Here is a 26,538-nt window from a genome sequence, read left to right as displayed (position 1 = left end):
CCAGCAGCTACCCAAAAGTCTTTTTGGTGCCAGGTATCTTTTTATTTGCCTAGACCTCTTCGTTCTTCCATTTTTAGGTGTGTGGCTTTATCCTAGTTCCCACCCACCCATTCCCGGGCTGCATTTTACGCTGCTCTGCTATTTTTACTATGTATTTTTGTTGTTTTGTTTTTAAAATATTGAGAGAGATGGGCGCCTTTGGCGTGAAGACCAAGATATGAAGTATTTCAAATACATACATAAAAATCAACAACGGGAGAAAAACTGTCTCTGGGTCACCACAGTACATTTTTTAAGTCCTGGAGAAAATTATAAACTGGTGCAGTTCTCAATTTTTTCCAGCAGAGGTTAGCATTACATACAGAGTAGCCAACACAACTACATACAAACCGAAAAGCCACAGATGGCAATACATTTACCAGGATCAATCAAAACGTTGCAAAGTTGAGAGTACGCTCTTAAGTTCCCAACAGAAGCTACATAACCAACACTATTCCTATCAAATCAAAAATGGACATCTTTTGAAAGATTTTCCTCACCTTTTCTAAAGGGCAGTGGGTGCTGTCTCTGAGAAATGGAAGTAAGTTTGGCCGGTCGTATTCAGCATAGAGGCTGATTTGTTTCTCGTGATACTTTTGTCCTTTGTGATGGTCTCTCTTGAACAGTTTATGCAAATACTGCAAAGTCAACCAGAGAACAAAAACTATAAACGCTTATGAAACGGCAGCAGTCCCAGACTTATCTTAACAAATGACCCGGCACTGCAAGCTCCAGAAGCGTAAATCCGTAACAAAACAGAATAAAGGTCCATCCCGTTAAGATGATATTACAAATCCCACTAACCCTTGCTGAATTAGAGCCAAATTAGATGCTACAAAGAAAATATGGGTTTCCCATCTCCATTTCTTCCATGTACTATTAATAAAAAGACAGGGGTGAAATTCGCAGGGAGGATTCAGTGGTGGGAAGGGGTGCTTAACTTTCCCCAACCCACTGAAGAACAAAACTATAAACATAGCCTCACAAATATCCTCGGCCCAGAATTTTTCATTCCTACACCCCGGCCTCTGAAATTAGAAACAAGTCTGGTTTGGGCTGGGGATGGCTGATGAGGGCATTTATAAGGGAGAATTCAGTGGGCACAGGAAAGATTACGTACTCCTCTCACCCACTGATCTTGTCCTGGAAGTGCTCTCTGGCGCCATTAGTTCTGCAAACATGAAGCTGAGACCACACATTTACTGAAGAAACATATAGTTTGTTCAATAGTCCTACAACACAAAAGGTAGCCCAGATAGGTAGATGTTACAATAATCTTGAAAGGTGCTCAGGCTTAAGTGTTATTGATTCTCCAAGGGTATTCTGTAACATGTGGGAGGAGACACCCTCAAAGAACATCCAATAGTCTAACCTTGCAGTCTCAACATGTGCCGCTAATATACAGATGTATCCTTGGTGGATCTCAGAGGCCATGACAGGATGCATATGAAAGGAGGTAGCCTCAGCTGTGATAGTCCTAAAGTATTTCAGGATTGATCATAGTTCATCATCAAACTGAATCCTGGCTAGACAGAAGCCCTGTGGGTGAGTGGTTCCTAAATCCAGGAGATAGGCTCATTGCCAGTTCTGGATGGGATTGCACTCCCTCTGAAAGATCAGATTCATACCTTGCGGGTACTCTTAGATGCATTTCTGTCACTGGAAGCTCAAGTGGCCATGGTGGCTTGGAGAACCTTTTACCAGCTTAGCCTGGTTTGCCAGCTATGGCCTCTCCTAGACAGGGATAGCTTGGTCATGGTGGTATTGGCACTGGTAACATCAAGGCTGGATTACTGCAATGTGCTCTATGTGGGGCTGCCTTTAAAGCTGCTCTGGAAGCTGGAGCTAGTGCAGAATGCAGCAGCTCAGCTGTTGTCGGGAGCTGCCCTTTTTCAACATGTAACTCCTTTGCTGAGGGAACTACACTGCCTGCCTGTTCACTACCAGGCCTGGTTTAAGGTTCTTGTACTACTGTACAAAGCCATAAACAACTTGGGACCAGGATACCTGAGCAAGTGCCTTCTTCCCTATCAACCTGCCTGATCACTGAGGTCATCTGAGGGCATACTCCTGATGGTTCCACATGGACCTATAGTCAGATTGGAGTCCACCAGGTGGTGGCTCCTGTCCTATAGAGGTCAGGCAGGCCCCAATCTTGTAATTGGCACCTTCTGAAAATGGTGTTGTTCCAGGAAGCTTTCCCTGAATGACCAGCCATGGTTTTCTTAATGATGTGGCTAATGGAGTATCTTCCTCCGATCAGTGTGTTTTATCACTGCTGCTAAAGTCAAAGACTAGTTTAGTTGCCATCACATTTATCTGTTTATGTGCACCAAGAGAACACTTGTTAGGATCCACATAAAAACCATCAAACCACCATATTTACCACATGCTGCAATTCAGGCCTGTTGTCTAATTCTTCCACAACTTTATCAATCTAAAAGCAAAGAGAGTTAAGATATTAAGACACTGGCTGTTTCTCTGGTAAATGTCTTGCTCACATGCGCTACAAAGGGTGATATGGAGGCAACTAGCCAATGAGAAAATAATCAAATAATTATACTCACAGATATTTTATCTTCATTATCCAAGAGCATGTCAACTGCTTTCTAAAAATAAATAAAAGAACGGATACATGCAATGCACAATTTGACACGTTTATACATTTGTATAAATTTCAATTATACTCTCTGCCAGGATTCACACCACATAAGACATACTCAAGATTGAGTATAGGTTTTTGTTCAACCATGTGTTGCTGTTCAACAAAAATCCACCCTCAACCCATGGTTTGTTAATGTGGATGGATTCACACAACACAACAACCTGAAGTTCCAGCAACAACCCACACTCAACCTTGAGTATGGCTTGTCGAGTTGTGTGAACCCAGTCTCTGTCTTGCAAACCGACATTGCTATGCAATTTATGGTACAAAATGGGAAGGAGAAGCCAACAGCTCTTCGTGGGACAATGAGATGCTGCTAGTTTTATGTTATTATCTGTCACTACTATCCATAGCACATGTGGGGCCCCCATTGCTGGCTAACACAGATGGTGCTTAATGAGAGTGCAAAACGCTTTCATGGCTTTGGCTGACAATGAGAGATTGTTCTGGGTGTAGTCATAGATTCACTATACCAGAATACTTCTTACAATTGGAAGCCATGACAACACTAACCCTGTGTCATCTCCATTAAAATAAATGCGTTTCCTGTACAATGTTTAGTAGATTTCGTTGTAAGCCCTATTCAGATGAGGTTTCTTCCACGTAGAGGGCTGCAGACTTGCAAACTCCCTATCTTGCTCCCTTCACTCCAGCAGGAAGTGAGCAAATGAACCCGGAGACACCGTACTTGTTAGAACAGTCATCTTAACAAGCCATTGATTCCAGTGAAGTTGAGAAATCCACTTTTCCCCACTGTGAGAGAGGCAGGGGAGGGAGTGGTGTATGATCTCTCCCTAGGGAAAACCACAACTGAATAGGGCATAAGATAAAGATTGCCTATACTTATCTTAAGACTTGTTGAGGCCTTAGCTAGACGGGGCAAAATCCTGGGGAGATCCCCAGGATCCTCCCTGTGTGTTCACATGATACACAGGGGATCCCTGGAACAGGGAGGGATGATTTCTCCCTTGGCTCGGGATCTCGCCCTACCCTTTGAGCCTAGTTTTTCCGTGGTCCTGGGCTGAGCCCAAGACTGCAGAATGTGTAGCCAGGTGTTGCGGTTTGTCCTGGTCCCTCATGAGGAGCCGGGACCCGCGCACGGGGCGCAGAGCTCCTCAGAAGCACTGCGCCCATCGGGGGTGGGGTGGGGTGGGGTGAGCGGGGAATATATATATATATATATATATATATATATATATATATATATTTAAAAAACCTTACATTTTGTGCACAAGCGCTCGTGCACATCTTCCCCTTTAAGAAATAAAACAAGTTGGCGGGCACGACACCTCTCCCTCTGAGGTCATCACGCGCCGTGTGTGAATAGAGGGGGCGATCTCACGATAAAAATATAGTGAGATCTTTACCTCTCTGTCCCGCTAGACTGGTAGGTCTAGCTAAGGCCTGAGACTTGAGAAATGGCCACTGAATAGCATAAGTAAAAGCAGAGTCCAAGGCTTCTCTTCCTAGCTTTTCTCACACTATGAATTTTTGGTCAGTTGGATGAAAGGAAAGGGATGTTTGCGTGGCACACCTCTCTCTGTTTTTGAATGCAACTTAAAGTATGAGGAGCTTTCACAAGCAGATTAGCTAACAACAAATAGAAAACATGATGAGAACACCTACAGTATATATAAGATGAATTAATAGGGCTTCTTCCAACAATTAGCTCATTGTACTTCATATTTATTTTGAAAGGTTATAGGACTCTTTCAGCAAATACCTGTTTCATGTATATTACGGTTGGGATCTCTATCTGCTTTTCCAATGAGGACAACATTACATAAATATTTATGGATGCATATAGTATAAAATATGAATTATTTCCCCAATATTATATGACCACAGTTTTTCCCCTTGACACCAAATGATGTAGCTATTGTTTTTACTTTCTAAACTTCCAGGATCTCTTGGCAGAAAAACAAAGTTATTGTAGGAAAGAATTTGTGAATCTACAACTAATTCAACCATTTGGCTATCTAACTTTTCAAACATCAGAATTTATCCAAAACATAGGGGTCAATTGGTTGTATTATATTTTTCCCTCCCTGCTAAAATTCTTACAGACAAAAAAGGTGTTAAAGAAACCACTTGAAAGCCATCATACCTCTGAATCAAACTCCATTAGCAGAACAATTTTGTCCCTGATGGAGCTGAAAAGATTGTGTTTGTGGATCAGCTGGAAAACATCTTTATGTCTCAGTGTGAGGTAAATTTCAAGGGCCTTTCTGTAGCGTTGGTCATAGGTGTACCTGATAAGGAGGATCATACGTTACGAACAGACTAGATATGGGCCGATGGAAAAAGCCATCCACCCACCTTAAAAACACTGTTTTGTTAAAAAGTAACACAAATGGCTTAAACATTCCACCATCATTTAGAATAATGGGAAACACTTTTCGTTTATATGTATTAGAAAAGTAATTGGATGACATTTCTTCTTCTTCTTCTTCTTCTTCAATTTTCTTCCATTCGGGCTCCCAATGATCCATAACCCATGCCCCATCTTTTGATTAATGAATGTTTCAAGGCTAGTCAAGAACCTGAGTAGTAAAGAATTGCAGGTCAATTTAGAGATATTTGTAAGGATGCAGCCAGGCATACTAGAGATGTGTTTGCAGGGAAAGCAGGACACCGGTAGCACAGGAGGTACTCTGGTTCAAGACTCCTTATAAAATATCACTAGATTCATAGAATCATAGAACAGTAGAGTTGGAAGGGGCCTATAAGGCCATCAAGTCCAACCCCCTGCTCAATGCAGGAATCCACCTTAAAGCATACCTGACAGATGGTAGTCCAGCTGCCTCTTGAATGCCTCTAGTGTAGTAGAGCCCACAACCTCCCTAGTAACTGATTCCATTGTCGTACTGCTCTAACAATCAGGATGTTTTTCCTGATGTCCAGCCGAAATCTAGCTTCCTGTCATTTGAGCCCATTATTCTGTGTCCTGCACGCTGGGATGACTGAGAAGAGATCCTGGCCCTTCTCTGTGTGGCAACCTTTCAAGTATTTGAAGAGTGCTATCATGTCTCCCCTCAATCTTCTCTTATCCAGGCTAAACATGGCCAGTTCTTTCAGTCTCTCTTCATAGGGCTTTGTTTCACACGTTCCAAGGCTAATTTTAGTACAAAATTACTTCTTTTGGAACATTCTTTTTTGCTTGCCACTGGTGGAGTGCTTTCCAAATTATATTCCTAAAAGATATTTAAACCTCCTCACTCAGCCCCTGCCCCCCCCCAAAAAAAAGGGAGTGCGTGGATGAGAGAAGCAGAAATTTATGTGGAGAAATCAGTTTTAAACCCTGAGAATTCAATTAGAGTATACAGGGAAGAAACTGCAATTGATTTTTAAAAGAATGGAAACAGTTAAAAGCAAGCCGTGTTTCAAGGAAGACATTCAAATTGACTCTAGTACAGACTTACAACTCTGCAAGTGTTTTCAGCAAAGTCCTGTTCTGTGGATCTTTCTTCAGGTGATCCACTACTGCTTGGACAATTATTGCATTGTTATAGAGATTTCCAGGCCATTCTTTAATTAATGTTGCAAAACCCTTAAAATGAAAAGATTGTTTTAAATTTTGTATACATAAGTTAATTAACCAACCAAGTGACCAACCAACCAAAACCCTGCCTAAAATGTTGAGAAATACCCAGGCCACAAGTTTATGTTTTAGATATCTTCCGGACCTCTCTCCTGAACAGACAATTAAGAGTGTAATCCCATGCATGTCTAGACCCAAAAAAGTCCTATGATTTCTAGCATTGGTGAGAGAGTTGTAGAACTTTATTCGGTCTAAACATGCACAGAATTGCACTCTAAGTGTACTAAAGGTAGGTAGCATGACATTCCCAGTAGCTAACCCCTCTCCCCACCTCAAAATCACAATTTAATGCCCTTCCTGTAGAAACCTGGCAAAGCGAAAGCATGTTTCAAACACACGGTGGCCTGGTTCGCACAACATGATAGCCTATGGTGGGTTAATTACCCTTAAGGAGCTACAGAGCATGCCAGCCACCATTAAGAATAAGCAACTCCCAACTGGGGGCTGTCATGTCATGTGAGCCCAGCCCGTGAGGGTTATTTGAGAATTAAACAACCCTTGTATAATCGTATGACAGATCGTTGTGTCATGAGGACTGGGTCAGTAAGTCCTTTGAGTGGATCTTTGGTGGATGACAGAGGGCGGATCGGATCTACCTATTTTTCCTTTTAATTTTACAGATTTATTTTATATATTTTCCTTAGAGATGGGGAGACCTATACATGAAAGAAAGTAAATAAGTGAACAGCTTTGTGGGGTTTTTGTGCCAACTGAAATTAGATGAGAATTATTTGTGCATTGTATTTTGCTGTTGACCTGTACTACAATGCTGCAAAGGCATTTGAGATACAGGGAGCAGCAGACAAAGGAGGGAAACAACCAACCAAGGGATTGAGAAAACAAACCATGTTTTATTTGATTGTCTGCCATTATTTATTTATCCCATGGTTTATTGCCCTACCCAGAGTTTGTCTGTCAGACAATCAAATAAACCATGGTTTGTTTTCTCAATCCCTTGATTGTTTCCCTCCTGCTTTATCTGTCGTCGTCCCCCCACCCCCCAATACCTCAAATGCCTTTGCAGCATTGTAGCATTGGCATGAAGAGCAGCTGTGTTTTGTTTTTTCCACTCCTGTAGCCTGGCAAAAAAACAACCATGAACAGCCCACAGTCCTGGGTTCATACGTAATGACAACCTATGGTTTAAAAAAAAAAACCATAACCCCAAAACAAACCAGGAGTTCTCTTTCTGGGTTGTTCATGGGCAATAAAACCATAGCTGGGTTTGCATATGAAGACAACCAGGAATTCAACAACATAAGGATTAAATAAACATTGAGTTAGCGGTGTTTTCAAAACAGATCTATATTTAGAACTGGATCCAGATTTTGATGCATACAACTGGGCTGATGTAAGTTGTCTCCCCACCTTCCTCGCCATGACAGCTCCATAGAGGGTAGAGAGGCCCTGCTGAATGGGATGAATTGTGGTACAGGAGGGGTGTGTGTGGAAGAGAGAAGAGATCCCTGAAAATAAGGTGGAGCCCTTCCATCCATGGAAGGCAGATCCTAGATCTATCCCTTAGGCTACAACCCTAGACCCAATTTCCTGAGAGCAAGCCCGATGTAACTCAATGGGACTTACTTTTGAGTAGGCATTATAGCATTGCACTGTTAGTGCCTTGGACTTTGAAGAAAAATAAGGGCTTTCAGAACAGCAATAGCAATATCTAACCAAAATTGTAAAACGTCAAGTTGGTCTGCAATGCAACCTATTTAGCTCAGGAAGAAATCATTAACATTTACATTTAAGCCAATAGTAGATCCCATGAAGCAATGTAATGTTGATTTCCTAAACCATACAGTTCTAATTATTGATAACAAAAGCAAGAAGAGTCAATGAGATTTTCACATACACACTGAATCTAAGCAGGAAAGAATGTGTCTCAGCTCCCCTTAACATTCATGGAAATATATACCCCTTAATATTCAGGGAAATATAGTTGCAAAATACCACTGAGGGCAAAAGTACTCATTAAACCTGACATGGGATCACATCTGAAAATGGCGTCACCAAGTTGAATTCAACCCAAGGATTCAGCAAGGATGATGTGTGACCTTTATACAGGAGAGTTCTTTATTGAATAAAAAGGAAGTCAATTTTTGTCTATGCATTCTAAGGAGCTTACATATAAAAGTTATAGTGATATTTGACACCTTCCAGATATAGAATCCAGGGAGAAAGCGAGAACGATGACCATTTTCCTCGACTATTACGAATAACGAAGGGGAACTAAACTGTCACACTTTAGAATAATTGAACAGAGGAAGAAAGTAATATTCTGCTTATTTCAGCTCGCCAAGAACAGTTACAAGATAATATACTCCAAAGACCATGGAAGAGCAAGCCATTGATTACGCAGGCATTTATTTGCTCATTTCACAGTCTGTTTTGCTTTCACCCATCATTGCTGAACTTAACCTGCAAGCACTGTAATGAACATAAGAGTCCAACATTCTGTTCAGATGGCCACCCTGAAAGGCCCTCAAATAGGATAAGAGTGCAACACTGTTGCACTGCACATTGTATACACTCACTTTCATTTTGTAAAACAGACAATGTGTGTGTGTGTGTTTGCTATTCAAACTTACAACCATAAAATCTGCTAAAACATATTTTTATATATTTATTTAGATTGATTTGAAACCAGATCCCAAAGGCGTAAGGCGAGTAAGAACATAAGAACATAAGAAGAGCCCTGCTGGATCAGACCAAGGGTCCATCTAGTCCAGCACTCTGTTCACACAGCGGCCATCCAGCCATTGGCCAGGGATGAACAAAGCAGGACATGGTGCAACAGCACCCTCCCACCCATGTTCCCCAGCAACTGGTGCACACAGGCTTATTGCCTCAAATACTGGAGATAGCACACAATCATCAGGGCTAGAAGCCATTGATAGCCTTTGCCTCCAGGAATTTATCCAACCCCCTTTTGAAGCCATCCAGATTGGTGGCCATCTTGTGGTAGTGATACCCATATTATAATGGATATCATGAGATAATTCCATGTACATTAAACTTCCTTAATGAAAGGATGGACCCAACATTTTTATATATGGATAAAAGTATCTCCTACGCATCCGGCAATAGATTATGTTTTAAACTTACCATCAATATTCTGATTGCTGTACATTCAACTAATCTGAATAAATTGAACCGGCGTCATGACCTTCTAAGCCTATCAGTGACAATTAGCTGTAATAGCTAAATGGAACCTTCAGGTTCAGAGGCAGTATACGGCTGAATACCTGCCCTTCTTGTGAGTGCTTAGAGGCAATAGGCTGGTTACTGGTGCAGAAAAGGGCAAACAAAATGATCAAGGGGTTGGAGCAACTCCTTTATGAGGAAAGGTGACGATATTTGGGGCTTTTTAGCTTAGGAAAGCGGCAATTGGGGGCGGGGCAGGGAAAGCACGATAGAAGTATGTGCATGGTGTGAAGAACGTACATAAAGTTCTTCCTCTCTCATAATTCTAAAATCTGGGATCATCCAATGAAGTTGAATTGTGTGAGATTCAGGACAGCACATAGTTAAACTATGGAATTTGCGAACACAAGATGTAGCAACGGACGCCAACTTCGGTGACTTTTAAAGGGGATTAGAAAGGTTCTTGGAGAATAAGGCCATCAATAGTTGCTAGTCATGATAACTATTTAATTATTTACTTAAAATATTTCTTAGCTGCCTCCGAGGGCAGAAACCCTCCCAAGGCGGCTTATTGCCGCCAGTATGCATCTGAATAGTGTACCAGTTGCTGGAGAACATGAGTGGGCATCTGGTTGGAGACTGTGGTAACAGAAAGCTGGATTAGATGGGCCTTTGGTTTGTTCCAGCACAGCAGGGCTTACATTTTTCTATTGCCTTAACGCTGCTGCAGTTCTATTGGGATTGGACTATGCTGTTCTAAGTGGAAAGGGCATGCAGTGCAAGGGCTGTGTTCAGCATCCAGTCTGCAAAGGCTTTTCTCCTCACTAGCCATCATGTGGCCAGTTACCCTGGAAGGATGTTTTTCTGGGAGGAAATTCTTAATGGGCTGGATGAAGCCCAGACATCATACATTGTCTTGAGGGTAGGTCTTCATAGGATACTCATAGCAGAGATGATACTGAGTGCTTTTGCAAATGTAGTGGGAGAAGCATCCGCCAATTCCTCAGATGCGTATGGCATCCGCTATGCTGCATCTGGAAGCACACTGGCAAATGCTGGCCAAGTGGCACTGATCTCTGCTACCTTGCAAATACAAAATCCTTGATAGGTTCATAGCGCTGATGGTCACCATCAGCTTTGTCATTGCCATGTGTCTTCGTGTTAGGTTCTGTGCCTCATCCTTCCTAATATCTACTTTGCCGGCACAGTGATTAGCTTAGAGTTAGGCCACTATTCCATGCTAATGGCATTCAAATAAGATAGTGTGGTACCTCATAGTCGCTCTCCAAAAATTCATGCAGGACCATTTCATAGATGAACGGCTTCAGGACTGAATCGCGTCTTGGCAAATAGCGACTAATTGCCTAAAGGAGGAAGCAGAACAAAATATGATCAACATTTCATTTGAGAAAGAACAGTGTGCGTGTGTGTAGGTAAATACCAAATTGCTAAGGAAAACAGGTATTCGGTAAAATGTTATCAATATGAATACTTTCAGAGAGTTATCTCAGCAGAAGTAACGAAAAACACAACTGGTGGCAATTTTGAAAGAGTTGTACAATCATATTTTATCCAAATGATCCACCGGATACCCAAGATATTCACTGAGGTAAACAGGCAAGTTGTTTCCAAAGGCTTTTATTGATAGTGGGCACGGGACTTAATATGACTTCAAATAAATGAGGATATTCAGGTAGTTGAGGTGTGTATAATGGGAACCTCCTGTCTGCAAACTCAATACATGGTTCTGTACAACATGCAGCTCACTAAGCTGATGGTAGTCATTAGCCACGTAGTCATCAGTCCACCAGAGGCATGAGAAAACTTGAGGTTTGAGGTTTTGCTGCCTCTCTGGGACTGCTAGAAGGGAGGTGAGTTTTCAACCCGTTGGTGAGCTGTGTTCTGCTTAATGGGGCTGAAGTTGAGCATGCCTGCAATGCATCCACCTGGGTCTGGAAAAATCTGAGTTGTTAGCAGCCCTGGTTATTACCTATACTTGCACCTAGGATTTTCTCTCTCATTCCTTCTAGAAGAGCAGAAGGAATTCCCTCCTGTTCCAAACTCTGTACAAAAGACCTGCGTTGTTCCCCTCTTCCCTGTTGCTCTAGCTACCACTGTCATAAAGTTATAGAAGTCATAGTTTCATCCTTACTGGAAGAAGATTGTACAATGTGCCAAATGTAAAGGCTTGAAGGACAGAATTTTTCTCACCCCACCTAATTTGCATCAGAATTCCAACCCCAAGGTTACAGAAAACTTAACTGTTCATAACAGATATAGTTTTGGAACATGGGGTGAACTCTTACAGAACAGAAGCCATACACATTGTGGGGACAAGGGACTGGCCGCTGAGAACATGAAGCTTTGAGGGGGCGGAGAGGAGGTTTTGTTTGGCTTCAGTTCTGAGCACTATCAGATTTCTCAGCCCTGTTTTGGGGGGAAGAAATGAAAATGGGGCCTAGGAAGGCAGGTTATCTAGACCCATTTCAATTTAGCTTCAGACCTGGCTATGGGACAGAGACTGTTTTGGTTTCCTTGGTGGATGATCTATGCCAGGAACTAAACAGGGGAACATTGGGCCAGAAATGAACATGGGACTAGGCTGGGATGAGACTTGGAGGTACCATTTTATGGTGGCTTCTGTCTTCTGGATGCGGTGGGGAGGGAGCACAATTCCAGAAGGTGTTATTGGGGTACTTCTGTTCAACACCATGACCATTGGCCTAAGCAGTAGTAGGCAACATGGTACCCTCCAGATGTAGCTCAAACTTAAGCTCCTATAATCCCTGACTATGCAGGATAAAGCTAGGAATGGGTCAAAAATCCGCAGTGTCCTGCGAGCTTGCCAGCACCCTGCACTCGGCCCCTTGCGAACATGTATGGCAGATTTCTGCCCCATGGTTCTTTGGTTCACAATGGGGGTGCATGTCTGGTTGGGTGTGGGGAAAAGTGCACAATTTCTCCATCCTTGGGGAAATTGCATTAGTCTTCCCCACCCCGTCAATTGGGGACTTAGGCCCTAAGGCTTTTGTGGCGTTACCTGCATTTCTATTCCCTTAGGTATGTCTGCGTGAGTATGTCTAGAGAGTGCGGAATGTTGGACTGAGTGGGTGTGGCTGGTGATGCTGTGGAAAAGGGGTAGGAGTCTATATATGGGGGAGCTGAGTGGTTTGAGGTGTTCGGTTGGTGTTTGGGTTTAGAGGGTAGATGTGTTTAGCTTAGTGATTTCGTGTCATGAGTTGTGTGAGGAGTGAGTGAAAATAAGATCATAGGGACTAAGGATTGTTATTATTAAATTGGTTACTACCAGAATTATTAAGAATAGGCAGGACTGGAATATAATTCAAAGGAACTAAGAACTGTAAATTACAATAAACATTTTCTTTATTTTGCAACCATAAAACCACGTGTCAGTTTGGCTGTGTCTCCTGCTCTATTAGTTCATAAATAAACACATGACATTAAACCTTCAGCCTGCTACATTCACAGAAAAGCCTTTTTCCAAATCTCCTTGCCTTTTCCCTCTGCAATAAGGGAAAGGTGATACTTTTATTTTCACCCCTTCCTCAGGTATTTAAGTGGTGGTGCTTAGCCTGAGGGAGGTGTGCGCGTCAAAGCCTTGTGTGTGAGGTGGTGGCCTCGCAGCTTTCCTCTCACCCGCACCCATCGGTGCCTGAAAGGGCCTCTTAATGCTTGCATTACTAGGCCTTTTCAAGCCCCAATGGGCACAGGGGAAGGAGGAGAAGGGTTTCCCCCTTTAACTCTAATGACAGCTGTTTTTATATTACCAAGTCAGTCAAGAAAGATTGTGGGGTTGTCTAGGTGTCACTTTTGCCCCGCGGTGGCTGCAAATTGGAGCTGCATCGGTGATATGATGCAGTTGCAGATTCGCAGCCATCATGGGGCAAAGAGATATTGCTTCACTTTAGAAAAGTCGGGGACTTACCCCGACTTCTTTCTTCAAAGCAAGGTCACCACGTGTGACCTTGCTCCAGCAGACACTGGAGACAGCTGATTGGTTGTCAGAAGCCGAAGAGGGTGGGGTGGGTGGGCACCATACCCAGATGGCTGGGGGGAAACCCACACTCCCTCCAGCAGTCTGTATTATGTGCCGTCACTCTGCAGCAGCGAAACTGCAGGGTTTGCGGCAGAGCAGGGTCAAAGTGGTGCCGTGAAGGCAGGCTCTTCCAGAGGAGTAAGCGTAGCTCACACTGACATGGCAGCTTGTAGCTGAGCAGTCTTATTCCACAGCATCTTCTGCCTTTCTGTGATCGGCTTTCAGGCAGGTGAAAACAACCAACTGTTTAGAAAGGCAGTAATTTAACAGAGAGGCTTTTTGGAAAACCTACAAATATATATATTTTTTATAAATTTTACAGTCTGCTGGACGGCATAAGTGGAGCCATCTGATCAGGACACTCACCATTCAGGCCGGAAATAAATCCAGAAGAGAGTGAAGGTGGTTAAAATAGCACATCACAAGCTTACCTGTACAACCTGAAAGGCCCTTTATTAGAGTGATGGCGAGGCAAACAAACCTGAAAGGTTATCTTCCAATACAGAAAAGTGCACACCCACCCTCTGAACACCCCCCTCACCAATAAATAGTGCTGTTGTCTCTCCCTCTATCTTTAATTCTATAAGAAGGCTATAAGAAAAGCTGCAATGTTGCAACACCTTCACACTCCTGAACAGAGAATTTAACAGCTCAAAAAGCAGCAAGGGGCCACCTGCTGCGAGATCTTAATAATATGCCCCTTTTGGCTCATTGAGTTTGAATAGGAAAGGCATACAACTTGGAAAGAAAATGTGCATATGTTATCAAAGGAAAGGGTCATAAGCGTTTTCTACTGTTCGGGAAGTGACAGCCTTTTAGCTGGATGCCATGGGCAATTTATTAACTTAAATGCTTGCCAACAAACCTGCTCGATTAGAGTGCCTGGTTTGCTACGCCAGTAATCAATAGGAAGTGGCAGAATTCTTTCCTCTCTCCCCACCTTTTAGCAGAGCAGTAATCTGTTACAGCGAATGTGAATTAGCTCTGGAGCTATCACCATTGAGTCAAAAGATGTGCTATAAGTAGTGAGTCAAGGGGTCACAGAGACCCATTATGCTCTGTTCTTTTAAACAAGGGTCTTCATGAACAAATACAACTCTGTTAGGAAGGAGAAAGGGTAAACGTCTACATGGAGATGGGAGCACTTCAGTTGTTAGTCACTACTGACATGTAACAGCTTGTATAAGAACCGGAAAACAGGATTTTGCTAAATTTTAGTCTTCCTTAACAGCTTTGGAAGAGTTTGTGTCATTTTTTTTTTTAACATCAATCTGTTAAGCTTTGAGATCAAACGATCTGTGGTGCTATTTCTTCATTAAGGGTCAGTTCACAAAACCATCCGGGAATCCTACACACATGATGGAGGAATATGCACATGTGAGCCCACCTCTCACCTCTCCTACAGTACAAAGTAAAATGTGATGCATGTACTACGTACATGGGCCTGGATTTGTTTGAACATTCTCTCTCAGGTAAGAGAATGGAAGGAACTTTGAATAAGCCTGGATTTGCAGCAAGGCATTCTGCAATGTAAGTACATAATGCCCACTCAACACACATAATGCCCGTACATAACTCACACAATGCATAATGTCCACACAATGTATGTACTTGATGAGGAGGTACACTCCACCACTTGTCTGCAATCTCTGACAGGTGACTATTAACTGGCCGGATGACAAGACTAAACAGACAAATTTACTGTGAACCCTACATACCTTTAGTTGTCCAATTTCTTTAAACCTATGTACTTCAAATTCCCATAGATCTGTGTTCTTGCCAAGTATTTTCTGGCATTTTCTGAGTAGAAAAAAATAGTATACAGAATAAGAGTTCATAAATCAAACTTCCACTGCTAAAGCATTTTCCTTCCGTGCACATTTTAATTTCAAGATCAGCTTAGAAGTTGTTGTGCTGTACAGTGTTACCTATTTTATTTTATTCTTTTAGCTTTTTATGGCTGTGTATTGAATTTATTCTTTTAGTTTTGGAATCTGCTGAGAGAACGTCTGTAATTCAGCAGATTAAAAATATGTTAATTAATTAAGTAATTAATTACTTTAATTATTTGGAATCATGTATTGTATTGCCTCTTATTCTGGCTGAAACCATAAAATCAGCAACCACAACCCAGAGCCCAAGATGCATATTGGGTTCTTTGGCCTGCTAGGGCACGTGGACCACGTAGAATTCATGGGGCACTCAACCCTCAGATGACCCAGTGTCAAGAGAAAAAGAACAAAATATCAGTGGGATCATGGCAACGACTAAGGGCCAGTGTACATCCATGTCAGCAGAATACTAATATTTGTCTTGCAACTAAACAATATGCACATTAGAATAAAGCAAATATCATTATATGGACCAGAAGTCTGTTCAACTTGCACACCCAAACAGCATACACAAACACAGGAGTTCACACACATGCACCTTTTATGCATATAAACAAACTAAAAACGTTACCGTGCTGCCAGGTCATAATCTCCAATTTCCATTAGATGATTTATGTAGGCTAAACCTATGTCCTAGGGTGAAAATGAAATACAATTAGTTACAAGTAAGTCTAAAAAATGTTTGGCTTTTGTAGTGAAGTGACTTGCTAGGTTAAATACTAGAATTATTTTATCATAGTATCCTGAGTTTCCAATTCCTTTATAATACACAAGCTTGTTCGTGCATTATCAAAGCACTTACCTAAAAGAACTTTCAAGCAACTTTAAATTGTCATTATTATTATTATTTAAAAAAAAAGATGGCTCCAAATCAGATTATTCTCTTCCTGATCTTGTTCCTACAAACTTGGTGGAGGAATGAGATTAGCTTCACTCACTGGGCAAGATTGTCTCGCCTCCCATACCGCCAGATATTCACCTGTGGGCATAACACTGAAGGTAGCATAGCCATGTAAAAACAAACATAGGGCCGAAAGATGTGATCAATTTCTGGACTGTGCACCTTTATGAGCACAGTGAGATATATATCACGATGTTCAGGCAAACACATATTCGATTTTTAGGAGAGTATATCCTATTCAGATATTGCACTCATGCATGGACAACTATCATCTAGTAGTTTCAGATGGAGGACAAGAATACACATAGGATGGGGTGGGACATCATGATTGAGACAAGATTGGGGAGTGTACTAACAGGCCAAAGGCACTGCATTTTCATTATAAAGAATGGGAAAGTAATGGTATTCTCATGTGTGCTTCCTAGGTGAAAAACAGTGTTTGGGGATATTGTCTCAATGTTGCAAGTTCCCTAAGTACAGTCTTAGCTCCCCTCCTCTCTCAGCTTTTTGATGGTACTTCTCCTATCCATGTTGGTGAAGTTATTCAGCAGGAACAGAAGCGAAAACTTGCAGGGGCCACAGGCATTATAGACCGTATGAAAGACCGTATTCTCCCTTATGAGCCTGCCCGTGCTTTGAGATCTTCTGGAGAAGCCCTTCTTTCAGTCCCGCCATCTTCACAGGCGCGCTTGGTGGGAACGTGGGAGAGGGCCTTCTCGGTGGCTGCTCCGGTGCTCTGGAACTCTCTTCCTGGGGAAGCTAGGCTGGCTCCCTCCTTGATGTGCTTTTGGAAGCAGGCAAAAACTTGTTTGTTCCGACAGGCCTTTGGAGAATAATCCAGTCCTCCATCTATGTTAAGGTCTTGTAAAACTGTTGTGTGTTTTAAACCTTTAATGTTTTAATATTGTATTTTTTTTAAATTTTAATTTTAGTTATTAATTTTTGAACATTTCTTTTCCTAGGTTTATAACGTATATGTTTTAAATTTTGTAAGGCCACCTTGAGGCCCAGTATTGGGCAAAAGGCGGGATAATAATAATAATAATAATAATAATAATAATAATAATAATAATAATAAAAGTTAGTCCATACAGTGTTTCATCATTCATGAATATTTACAACAGCACATGACTTCTATCCTCTTTTTGAAATGTACTAAGTTTTTAAAGCTTCAATTGAACTAAAAATTGAACTTAAAAAAAAAAGAAAGATTTGTAGCCATTTCTCCAGGACGAATGCTGGACAGCACTATTCCATTTGGAACAATATTCCATTCTTTCTGTGGAATATTATTTTCCCATATTCCTGGTTTTCAGTTTGCAACCTTCTAACGTGCTTTGAAAAATGTTTTTGTTCCAAACCGACTACCTCACCTTTCTGCATCAAGATACATGGCTGCAGTAAAATCTAAAGTATTTGTGGGAAAGAAAAAGAAAAAAAGTGCCGAAGAAGTAAAAGGCGACACAGATTTTTTTTTTTAAGTACCACTGTCCCAGATCTTGCTTCACTAAAAGCTTTGTAGGAAACCTTTAGTTTTACAGGAGAAAACACCAACAAAATTATAGCAGCTTTGTAAAAAAAAGAAAAGAATGGATGATCATCTGCATGCCTGTCAACTCTTTGAAAGATGGAACATGCAAACGTGATAGGTGGGAAACAACAGTTACAGCAATGAAGTAGCTTCACTTCTCTCTCTCTCTCTCTCTCTCTCTCTCTCTCTCTCTCTCTCTCTCTCTCACCCTAGAACAGTCAGGTGAAAGAGATCTGCATGTGGCAGCCAGGGTCAGGAAGGTGTCACTCCCAGTTGACAGTTGTGCCTTCCTCCTGGGGAGGGACTACTGCCTCTGAAGATTTGTAGCTATATCTCTAGGGGCCGATCTACACCAAGCAGGATATAACACTTTTAAAACGGTATGAAAACTGTATATGTAATGTGTCCTGGGCCTGAACAGTTGTCATAACCATTATAAACCGTTATAAGCAGTAGTGTAGATCCTGCCTAGGACTCAAGATAGACAACAATATTTTCTTACCATATCCTTTTCTTCACAGGTGAGGTATGTCACTATTACCCCAGTTCCAGTTGTAGCAACAACGAAATGAGACTTAATCTGCTCCCTAGGTTGTCAAAAAAATCCATAGCTCAGCAAATCTACATCCCAGACTAGGGCCTTAGCTAGTCCTAAGGTTTATCCTGGGATCATCCCAGGGTCATCCCTGTTCATGTAAATGACACACAGGATATCCCAGGAGCAGGCAGGCACGACCCCAGGATAAACCTTAGGTCTAGCTAAGGCCTAGGCCTCTTTTCATTGGTCCACACTGACTAGCTATGTGTGTCATTTTCCTTTAGGCTCTCTGAAGACAAACGCACAGTGCCCGTGCTCAGACATAGTGATAAACAATCGTAAATAATAGACCATGGTTTATCGTTATGAGAATGAGCCTAAGTGAGCTTTGGGCTTGCATACTTTCCTACCCCTCTTTACCTGTGGCATGGCTGAGACGATTTCAGAAACGTTCACTACCATTTTACACTAACTACAGCTTAGCACTATGTCCAAACCTGGAGAAACTTAGGCTAGACTTAACTATGATTAGTTGAAGCAAGCAAGCCAACTTCAAGCCATAGGTTATGAAGCTGGCTTGTTTGACTAATCATAGTTAAGATTAACCACAGTTAAGATTTTGAATGTAACACTACACTGTGTTTAACTGAAATCAAAAGCAAAACATTCTATCTCCACCTGGTGGCCATTATTTATTGTTATATCCGAACCAGGCGACAGAGTGGAAATTAAAAACAATTGGGTATTCATTAAATAGAGCGAAAATGTGAAGTTTTGCAGTTCTCAGTTTAAAAAACAACAAAAATGTTCCAATGATTCAAACCTACTTGGAAGCAATAACAAGACATAGAATCCTTGCACCCTAATTTCATGTACAGAAAGATTCTGGTTACTTGGTCATGAGGAGATATACACTCTGCCCATGGTTAGAAACATTATCTTCTTTATGACTTTACATTTTCTAGGTCTGAGCCCTTTGATGAGCCCTAAGAAATCACAAGCCCCAGCTGAAATGCAACTTTGGGGCCACCCTTAGATTTAGCATGGTGAATTAAACTGACTACATAGGTCAGTAAGTTAAATAGCATAATGCTGATTGGGCCATGACTATCATCCGCTACCCAGCCAAACGAGATGATAGGCTACAACATGTGGCTGCTACTGAAAACTGCAGTCATGTGTCTAGTTTCCCTCTCAACCACCCAATGTAACATTTAATACATTTTGCGTGCTTCCTGGTGCATCCCCCCACTCAACATCATTGGCTGCCATGGACAAAGGGAACAGGAAAATGGAACGCTCAGACACACGGACATGGTACCAGATGTTACCAATTGAAGATGGAGGAACTAGACACTTGGCAGCCATGTGTTTTGTCGAATGCTCGGCTTGGCCCACAGACACTGTTCATTTGTCTTTGAAAGGCCAAGATATATATATATTTTTAATTAAAAATCAAGTTCATGGACTTACCTGAATCTTGTGTTTTTTAATGGTCTTCTGACTGATCTCAGCAGCCATCAAAGCCTCCTGTATAATACAATAAAAAGATGACATCAAGGCCAACTATTCAAGACTTTCGTAGAGAAATCTGTAGAGCTGCCTTTGTTTTTCATGTCTTTTGTTTGAGAGCACTAGAACATTTAATGTCATGGTTGAACAGACAGCTTTGAATTCACACTCAAACAAAAGCAATTTTTAACCAAACAGAAATGACTTTGGCTTCCATCTGGGTTCACTCCACATTAGTACATCAGTATCAAATTTCAGAAGGATGGCACCATATGAAGTGCAATCACAGGAGTTCATTTTTGAACAAAAAACTGCGCTAGAGAGACACCTGTCGAAAAAGGAGGCTTGATTTGTTTCCGTAGTGCTCAACTAGAAGAGAAAGAATAAATCCCTCACTGGCAGGGGAATGATTTTTCATTACGTTTAATTTGCGGCTCGGTCACGAAGCTACTCCATGGGTGTAGATATAGAGCTGGCTTGTTGCTATCCAAAATGAAAAGTGAAAGCTTAATGTGGGTTACAATGCAAGCTCTTTTCTGACTATTAAACCTTAAAGGACTTTTGGTAGAATATGCTTCAAAGCCTTTAGAATCCTGTGGAACATACTGAAGGATAACATGGACTAACTTCCATTTGCTTCTTGGGGGAAAAAAAATTGAGCTGCTTCGATGTTTGCAGAGTAAAACCCAAACAAGGCTATAACAAATTAGGGATAGAAGTATGTACTCAGTTCTCTTCCTTTTCTCTCAGGTGTTCACTGCCTAAGGAAGCTCACCATTTCTGTAACAAAATTCTTCGTTAGGTACTTTGTGTTTTCCTTGATAACTCATGACAGCTTTAAAGGCCATAGAAAACATTGGTGCTACACTCCTTATCACTTCTATGTCCCAGCTCTTTGGTGAGTGAAACACCCTACCCAGTGCCTGTTTTACACTTCCCTGTGCCTGTTTGCATTCTCTTTCCCTCCTTATTGTTTACTACAACTTTATTAGATTGTAAGCCTATGCGGCAGGGTCTTGCTATTTACTGTGTAATCTGTACAGCACCATGTACATTGATGGTGCTATATAAATAAATAATAATAATAATAATAATAACCTAACAAATGACGCAATAAGCATAATAAGCTCCTAAAGCAGACTCAAATTCTGAGCTAAAAACGCCGTATTCTGCAGTCAGATGAATTATTAGCAACTGGAATAAACTCAGCAAATTACCTAAAATTCCCCACTTCACATTTTAATTTGACTGCTTGCAACGTCATTCTTTCTGATAACTGTTATTTCTTAGATGAAACTAAAATGCATCTTTTATTCTTAAAATTAACTTGGCTAGATTTACAAACACTTTTTACGACAACAACAACAACAACTTCAAGCGATTGTTGTTGACAGTGCTGGTCAAACATTTTCAGAGGCCCAGAATAAAACTAAACCAAGGCCTCTATAGTCTAGTTACAAAACCACTGCCTGGCACCAGAATTGCCTTTGACTTTTCATATCAAGGGTCTGGGATGGAATGACCCATTCTGGAGGCCTATTCAAACATCAGATAAAGCAACTGAAAGGCACTGTGATTCAACCACATTATTAGTTGCCTGTCTCTGCCTTCTCTACGAAATGGATGTAATCTCTAAATGGCACATACATTGTCTTCAAAATGGTGGAAATAAAAACTGTACTTTTCAGGTCCAGGCAGAAGAGCATACATTATAACATGAACATGCCATTTAAACATTATGGCAAACACATAGCAATGAGGTAGAGAGCATATGAACCCTTCACCCAAACAGATGGGGCCTATTCTAATCAACACAGGAACAATTCTTGAACATGAAGCCGAACTATACTGTACACTGGCATTTAAGCAGTTAGAAAATAGGGAAGAAGAAATTCAATAAGGCCTTTTCGTTTATACTGGCAAGAGTTAAAAATGGCAAAGTTTAAGAGTTACCTCATATTTCTTCTTTTCTAAGAGCCATTCAATATGGTCATCTTGGTCTCGCTCTTTGGCCACAACAACATCTCTTGGACTGATAATGTAAAAAAGTGATTCACCTTCTGAATACTCTGTAAAAAAAATAGTGGAATCATTTAAGCAATTTCCCCACTAGGTTTAAAGCTTTGCAGTATATTCTGTCATAAGAATGAAATTTCTATATGCTAGTTGTCCTGTTGAAAGCAATTGATTTGGACGCTTAATATTTGAGTAAACAAATGCTATACCTCACACCAAAACAAAAAACAAAAAGTCATCCATTAGCAAGCTTAACACTCTCTGCTATCTCTTTAAGAGACAGGCTAAGAGACTACGAGCAACTAAACGGACCCAATAGGAGAGCCAAGGATCCATGGGATCAATTTCAGAACACTGCCACTCCAATTGTGAAGGTGACCATATGACAGAACCCCCCCCCCCCCCGGATTTGTCAGGATTTTTGGTAACGAATCTGGGAAAGGGGGGATTATGAAATTTGAAGAAAAATCCAGATTTTTCCCATCCTCAACAGCCAAAGGGCAGCTCTCCTTTAATAGGAATTAACAAAAATGGTTATATCGCCATCATTTTTAAAGATAAAGAGACGAAATGTGGCAGGATGATAGCTCTTAGGTAGGGCTTTAGCCATGCTAAATTAGAAACAGATCTGTTCATCCATTGATTTTTAGGAATCTTTTAAAATTTGAGGTTTTAAAATATATATTTTAAAAAAAATTAAGTTAAAGAGATGAAACTTGGCACCACGATTGCTCTTAAGGAGGACTTTAGCTATGCTAAGTTTGAAACAGATCTGTTCATCCATTGAGTTTTAGGATTTTTTTTTAAGTTCAGGGTTTTAAAATTATTGTTTTAAAAACCGCTCGAGCCATATCCTTCAAACTCAGGTTGTCAAACCTCCTCTTTGGGGTCTTGCACCTTGAGCAGTTTCAGCCCGTTCCATCATAGAATCATAGAATAGCAGAGTTGGAAGGGGCCTACAAGGCCATCGAGTCCAACCCCCTGCTCAATGCAGGAATCCACCCTAAAGCATCCCTGACAGATGGTCAGGGGTTCTCCAGTTTTTGGTTAAGAAGTGCTCGGCGAGCCGGGCATGTTTCCTGTTGCAGATTTGGGGGCAGTCGGGTACCTGGAGCTCAGCAGAGGTGAGGCATCCACAGATCAAAATGTGGGGGAGGAGAGGTCAGTCAAAGCAGTCAGGCTGCAATAACTTAGAGAGAGAAACAACAGAGGCTGCACAGACAACCCAGACAACCCAGAGACACCTGTTGTAACTTAGCCCCACAGTGCCGGCCATGTTGTCTCCTTTTTGGTTTCCAAAATATGGTCACCCTATCATCCATCCCATCAATTTCAAGGCCCTCGAGTTGAAATCATGCAAGAGAAATGTTATATCTAACATCCTAACACTGTAGAATGGAGCAACACCTTAATTCCACTCTTTTGTTCTTGTGCTTCATAGGGCAATGCCATGACCATCCTGGGAATCCAGGCATGAAGCACAAATCGGCAAGCAAAATAAAAACATTTTTTAAATGGCCAAACTACTGAGCATTTCTCACCTAAACAATAATCTCGGCATTCATTTTCTTGGAAGCGTCTCACTGTGAGTGCATCGGAAGAAATTTCTTCGCAAGATTCAGGAAATGGCTGAATTATATCAAGCCTAGGTCTGGCACAACATTCTGTTTCCTAGGAAAAGGACACCACATTCAGCATGAAAACATACACTGCGTTACTGATATTTTCTAATGTATTTGAAAAGAACATTTGAACTGTATCTTTTCACAACTGAGGCTTCCCCAAACCCCTGCACAAACAGCCAATAAAGAAAACCCAATTGGAATTGTCTTATAGAGTGTCAACCAAATAGCCCATTTAGTCAAGTACTCTCTTTACTTTGTCTGACAGCAATTCTCCAGGGTATCAGGCAGATGTCTTGTGTTGCTACTTATAAAGCTCTCTTTTGGCTAGGAAGTAAACAGCTGGTGTGTTCACAGTGGAAGCTGGTGTCTCCAATTTTCAGTGGGGCAGTGAATCCACTCTAGGTTTCAGCCAGAAGCAGTCAGAACTCAAAAGGAGCTAGCCAAGATGCAGAAGCACCCTCTGACTTCAAAGGCTGCCAACTATCTCCATAAGACTGCACCCTTAAACACTTATTTTTAACGCTATAAATGGCAGCCACTTCTCATGTTATACAAAAGGGGTGTTCTCCCATTATGTGTAAATATCACCAGACCTGTGAACAACATTGACTGGGATCAGACAACAGGATAACCAACAGTGTTTTAAATAGTCAATGGTTGGTTATTTAAACCCCCATATGTTATCGTGTTGTGCGGTGGGAGTTTTTTAACCAATGGTTGGTTATTTGGCCAAAATAACCAACGCAAATAACCAACACTGTGCAGAGGTGGCCATTTGAACCCCCATTGGTTATCGTGTTGTGTGGAGGGCACCAATAGTTAATCTTTGTAAACCGCCCAGAGAGTTTTGGCTACGGGGTGGTATATAAATGAATAATAATAATAATAATAATAATAATAATAATAATAATAATAATAATAATAATAATAATATCAATATCCTCGGCCACCATTGGTTGTTTCATCAGCCACAGAGTTGCAAGGCAAGAGTGGTCAAAGTGGTGGGTGCTGCTCTAATCCAGCTGGCAGGAAAATTTTCGGCAGCAATGGCTGATGGGATATTAGTGGGAGGACTGGGTGTGTGTGAGAGGGCGGGGGACAAGTTAGTCAACTCAACATAGACTAATAGTCAACTCAACACTGATCCTAATCCACACCACGGTTGATTAATATCATGTCATGTGGGGAGAACCCCCTAGATAAACAACTGATAATTACCTCACCACTGATTATCGTGCTGTCCAAACTCAGCCACTGATTCCTTATCCCCTATATCTCTCTGCCACTTGCATGGTTGAAAATATTGCAGATTGTTTTTCTGAGTATACACATAGCAGTTGCATTTGCACATCATGCTAAACCATATATGAGCAGGAATGAGCCACAGTGATCTTCGACTTAATATGTAAACATGGCTCGACATGGTTTTATGTTACGTTTTACCATGTTGTATTTTATGGTTTTAACTTATGTGAACTGCCCAGAAAGCTTGGGCTATTGGGTGATATAGAAATGTAGTAAATACATACATAATAAAAAAGCTCTGGGAGTCGGTGGCATACCTGAGTTGTTTAGCTGCCCCCGCTGGCAAGAGCAGCCAAACGGGAGCAATTGAGTCACAGGGCCTAGCACACTGGCCTGTTCACAAGAATCCAGGGTCTAACAAAAAAAAACCTGGGTTGTCATGGCATGTGAGAGAGTGGCAAGCAGATGATAACGTTGTTCTTGCTGCTGACAATTTTTCCTTGTTCCTGACAATGTGAATTCATAATTGATATCAAACGCTCTCTGGTTTTACCTGCATAGTTACCACCGGCGCATTCATGGCATGAGGATAGATATATTCTATCTATGTGCCCATCATGTTGTCATGAGTTTTATATTGCTGACTATTTAGGCCACTTTTAACTGTTGTTAAAAAAACCCACGGTGTCTCCACCTCTTGTTTCTAACAAGGCAGCCCCCCCTCAAAAAACGTTTACTGGTTACACCTGTTTACACCTACGCATTAGTATTATTACTACTTTTATTAATTGTACCCTATCCCCCATCCTCCACAACACACTTATCAGCTTCATCCTCTCCATCCGGTAGCTTTAATTTCTTTCTCAGACTGAGTCACAGAAAGGAACTACAGTAGTAGCTCTCTTGGGAGAAGCTGCACAAGCACCTTTGTTCCTTTCTTTAAAATAATAAAAAATAATAATCTGGCTGTCCTGCAAGAGGGCTAGAGGCTGACCCTATTGATTTCAATAGATTTGAGCGTTACCTTGAGCCAACGGCATTTCATTGCCTAGCAACCAACGTGCACCCGGTTGCTCAAGGTTACTATAGCAATGGCTGCCTAATGCCGGTTCTCTATCAAGGAGATGATCAAGAGCATCTGCCACTCTTAATGCTGTAACTTCAAGGGATTTCCCTCTTCCTTCCTCCCTCTCCTTCATTTTGTATTGTAAAACTAATGTGTCACGAAGAGTTTGGAGATTCACTCTTGAGAAGAGCTGGGGATCCAAGGGATCCTTTGTCTGTCTGTCCAGATATAACCGAGACAAACAATGCCAAATGGCTGTTTTCCCCACATAGTGACAACCATGACTTGCAGCCAAAAATCTGCAAAAGCCTTATTTAAAATAATGTGCGATGTCAACACATCACTCCTCAACGCTTTAATTCAACTTTAATTTCTGTTCGTCCACACAAACAAGATTAAAGTTGTACAGGGTTCAGAGGTCAGCATCTGCTGGGCACCTGCTGAGGCCCCACATCAAACTAGATGGACAATTCTTTATGCCTGGAGGCTCCTGATTCTGCTCCTCCTCCTTGCTGCCACTGCCTGTTCACTTACTGACTCCAAGCATTTCAACAGTGACAAGAGTGAGTAGCTGGGGTAGCATCCCCTACTTGCTCGGCACTCTCCCACTGGGCTGCTGTGCAAATTGGGCCGAGAGAGAGAGAGCAAATGAAAGGGCAGTGGCAAGAAGGATGTGGTTCCTCTTAGACAGTGGGACCCACTG

The 26,538-nt window shown here is 41.5% G+C and overlaps 1 protein-coding gene across 2 annotated transcripts in view; it reads right to left on the bottom strand.

The window, feature by feature from the left end:
* The window catches only part of VPS41 (VPS41 subunit of HOPS complex), a 138,775-nt gene that overhangs the window by 29,571 nt on the left and 82,666 nt on the right, over window positions 1-26,538 (bottom strand). For both annotated transcript variants that reach the window (XM_063129564.1, XM_063129554.1), the window contains 11 exons: window positions 23,441-23,570; window positions 21,837-21,952; window positions 19,845-19,901; window positions 15,973-16,034; window positions 15,228-15,309; window positions 10,724-10,816; window positions 6,127-6,254; window positions 4,812-4,956; window positions 2,607-2,648; window positions 2,426-2,476; window positions 540-677 (listed from right to left, as the gene is read on the bottom strand). In XM_063129564.1, coding sequence (XP_062985634.1) covers window positions 540-677; window positions 2,426-2,476; window positions 2,607-2,648; window positions 4,812-4,956; window positions 6,127-6,254; window positions 10,724-10,816; window positions 15,228-15,309; window positions 15,973-16,034; window positions 19,845-19,901; window positions 21,837-21,952; window positions 23,441-23,570 — 1,044 coding nt within the window. The remainder of the gene's footprint in view (window positions 1-539; window positions 678-2,425; window positions 2,477-2,606; window positions 2,649-4,811; window positions 4,957-6,126; window positions 6,255-10,723; window positions 10,817-15,227; window positions 15,310-15,972; window positions 16,035-19,844; window positions 19,902-21,836; window positions 21,953-23,440; window positions 23,571-26,538) is intronic.

Source organism: Elgaria multicarinata, chromosome 1, assembly GCF_023053635.1.
Source record: "Elgaria multicarinata webbii isolate HBS135686 ecotype San Diego chromosome 1, rElgMul1.1.pri, whole genome shotgun sequence".
NCBI classification, from domain to species: domain Eukaryota; kingdom Metazoa; phylum Chordata; class Lepidosauria; order Squamata; family Anguidae; genus Elgaria; species Elgaria multicarinata.
The sequence above is the reverse complement of the archived record's forward strand: the minus strand, read 5'-3'. Positions and strand labels throughout refer to the sequence as shown.